The sequence below is a fragment of the Anneissia japonica genome, unplaced genomic scaffold (assembly GCF_011630105.1).
Source record: "Anneissia japonica isolate Jap-2015-1 unplaced genomic scaffold, ASM1163010v1 scaffold3474_len973312_cov172, whole genome shotgun sequence".
NCBI lineage: Eukaryota > Metazoa > Echinodermata > Crinoidea > Comatulida > Comatulidae > Anneissia > Anneissia japonica.
Window position 1 is genome coordinate 660,509 of NW_022747780.1, and position 1,853 is coordinate 662,361.

The window sequence follows — 1,853 nt, forward strand, 5'->3', positions numbered from 1 at the left end:
GAGTGTATCTGGTGGTATTTGAATCTGTTCAACCATGAAGCCTCCGTGGTCTAATGGTTATGACGCTCGCCTTGACAGCGAGAGGTCGCAGGTTCGAGTCCCGCCAGAGGCATTTTATTACACAATTTCTTTATTCATTTATTTACAGGACTACATTCATTGAGAGCTATGCTACGCGATGTATTAATGTCCTTTATTAAACACTGTATTTACCTTTCTTTGATGATTTATTATATATAATTTAACAATGTTAACGGCTATCTTGATCTATATTATATGTACCTATATTGTTTCTAGTCGTACCTATTGTGTAATGGAGTGTATCTGGTGGTATTTGAATCTGTTCAACCATGAAGCCTCCGTGGTCTAATGGTTATGACGCTCGCCTTGACAGCGAAAGGTCGCAGGTTCGAGTCCCGCCAGAGGCATTTTATTACACAATTTCTTTATTCATTTATTTACAGGACTACATTCGTTGAGAGCTATGCTACGCGATGTATTAATGTCCTTTATTAAACACTGTATTTACCTTTCTTTGATGATTTATTATATATATATGTGTGTGTGTGTGTGTGTGTGTGTATGTATGATGTGAATTGTTTTATAAGGGTCGCGGTTCCTTTGGGTGTATATGTCTCTTTTTAAAAGTGTAAGCCAATAAACTGTCAACAGCTTAGCAACAGCGATTATTAATAATGCGAGAATGTTAAGATGCACTGGGCTGAATCGTTGAATGAAAGAACGAAAGAATTGATGCTAATTATGCAAAACTTAGGGACACAATAATAATGGGAACGGCTATAGTTGTAGACCAGCCATGCATGAATGAAAGACTGCAATAGAAACACAATGCTTCGATTGATGTAACTAGTAACAGTAGTCAGTATGCCTAAAATTTGAGGTGGGAATTCAGAGTTTTATCCAAAAAGGACCGAATTTTGGAAGGGGTACAGGATGGTTTTGGATATATGTCGTTCGAACGTTTTCAGCTTGTTCCTTGGAATTGTCTTCTGTATACTCTCAACGGGTTATTGTCAAAGTAGGTGCTTTGTTTACCCGTAGTTAGTAGTAATTATGTGTAGTAGCAGGCCTATATTTTGCCATTTCCAACGTGATGGCTCAGTGATGTCAGTGGCTCTGTGGAGTGTTTATATACGCCTTTCTATTCTATTGCTTGATTACAACAATCGAACCCATACGTGGGCATTATGATGACTACTCCCTGTACAGCTATGGGCGATATCGTAAGAATTATATTTAATCTATAGGTCTGTGTATTTGCTTTAGGCTTAAATATTAGGCCAGAGTGATGTATCTATAGGCATTTTGTGCTTAAGTACTACCGGTATACCAGTGCAAGGAATGCAGATTGAAATCAGATAGTTAGAAATAATGACAAACAGATTTTACCTAGAATTTATTGAAAATGTCATTTTTGTAAATAGCTGCTGGCTAGAAGCACTTTAGGAAATATGTGCCGCTTTTATCAAAACCGTGAAGCCCGAATAATTATATATTTTATTATAGTAATTTTTAAATAATAATAATAATAATAATAATAATAATAATAATAATATTTATAATAATAATAAGCCACATAGCTTGTATTCCACTATTTGCATTTACACCTGGACTGTGTACATATATTGCCTTGGTTTGGCTCTGTAATTATCAGTGGTCGTGGGACTAGTTTGGGTTTATACCCTAGCTGCACTGATGGGGCCTGGGGCCTGGAAGGCCGAAACGGATCCGTCTGCAGATATTGGGATTCCTTCCAGTGGATGCTTAGTTTATTTTGTCATTCTGATCGGATTTTCTCTACTGTTCCGTTTTAATTTTAAATAGTTTTGCAT

General features: G+C 36.6%; 1 protein-coding gene across 1 annotated transcript in view; it reads left to right on the forward strand.

Annotated features, from left to right (window-relative positions):
• The first annotated feature begins 832 nt into the window (after positions 1 to 832).
• LOC117120588 (hyalin-like) overlaps positions 833 to 1,853 on the forward strand; it is a 15,265-nt gene continuing 14,244 nt past the window's right edge. Inside the window, exon 1 of the mRNA XM_033265619.1 lies at positions 833 to 1,039. Within this exon, the coding sequence (XP_033121510.1) occupies positions 955 to 1,039 (85 nt within the window). The 5' untranslated portion in view covers positions 833 to 954. The remainder of the gene's footprint in view (positions 1,040 to 1,853) is intronic.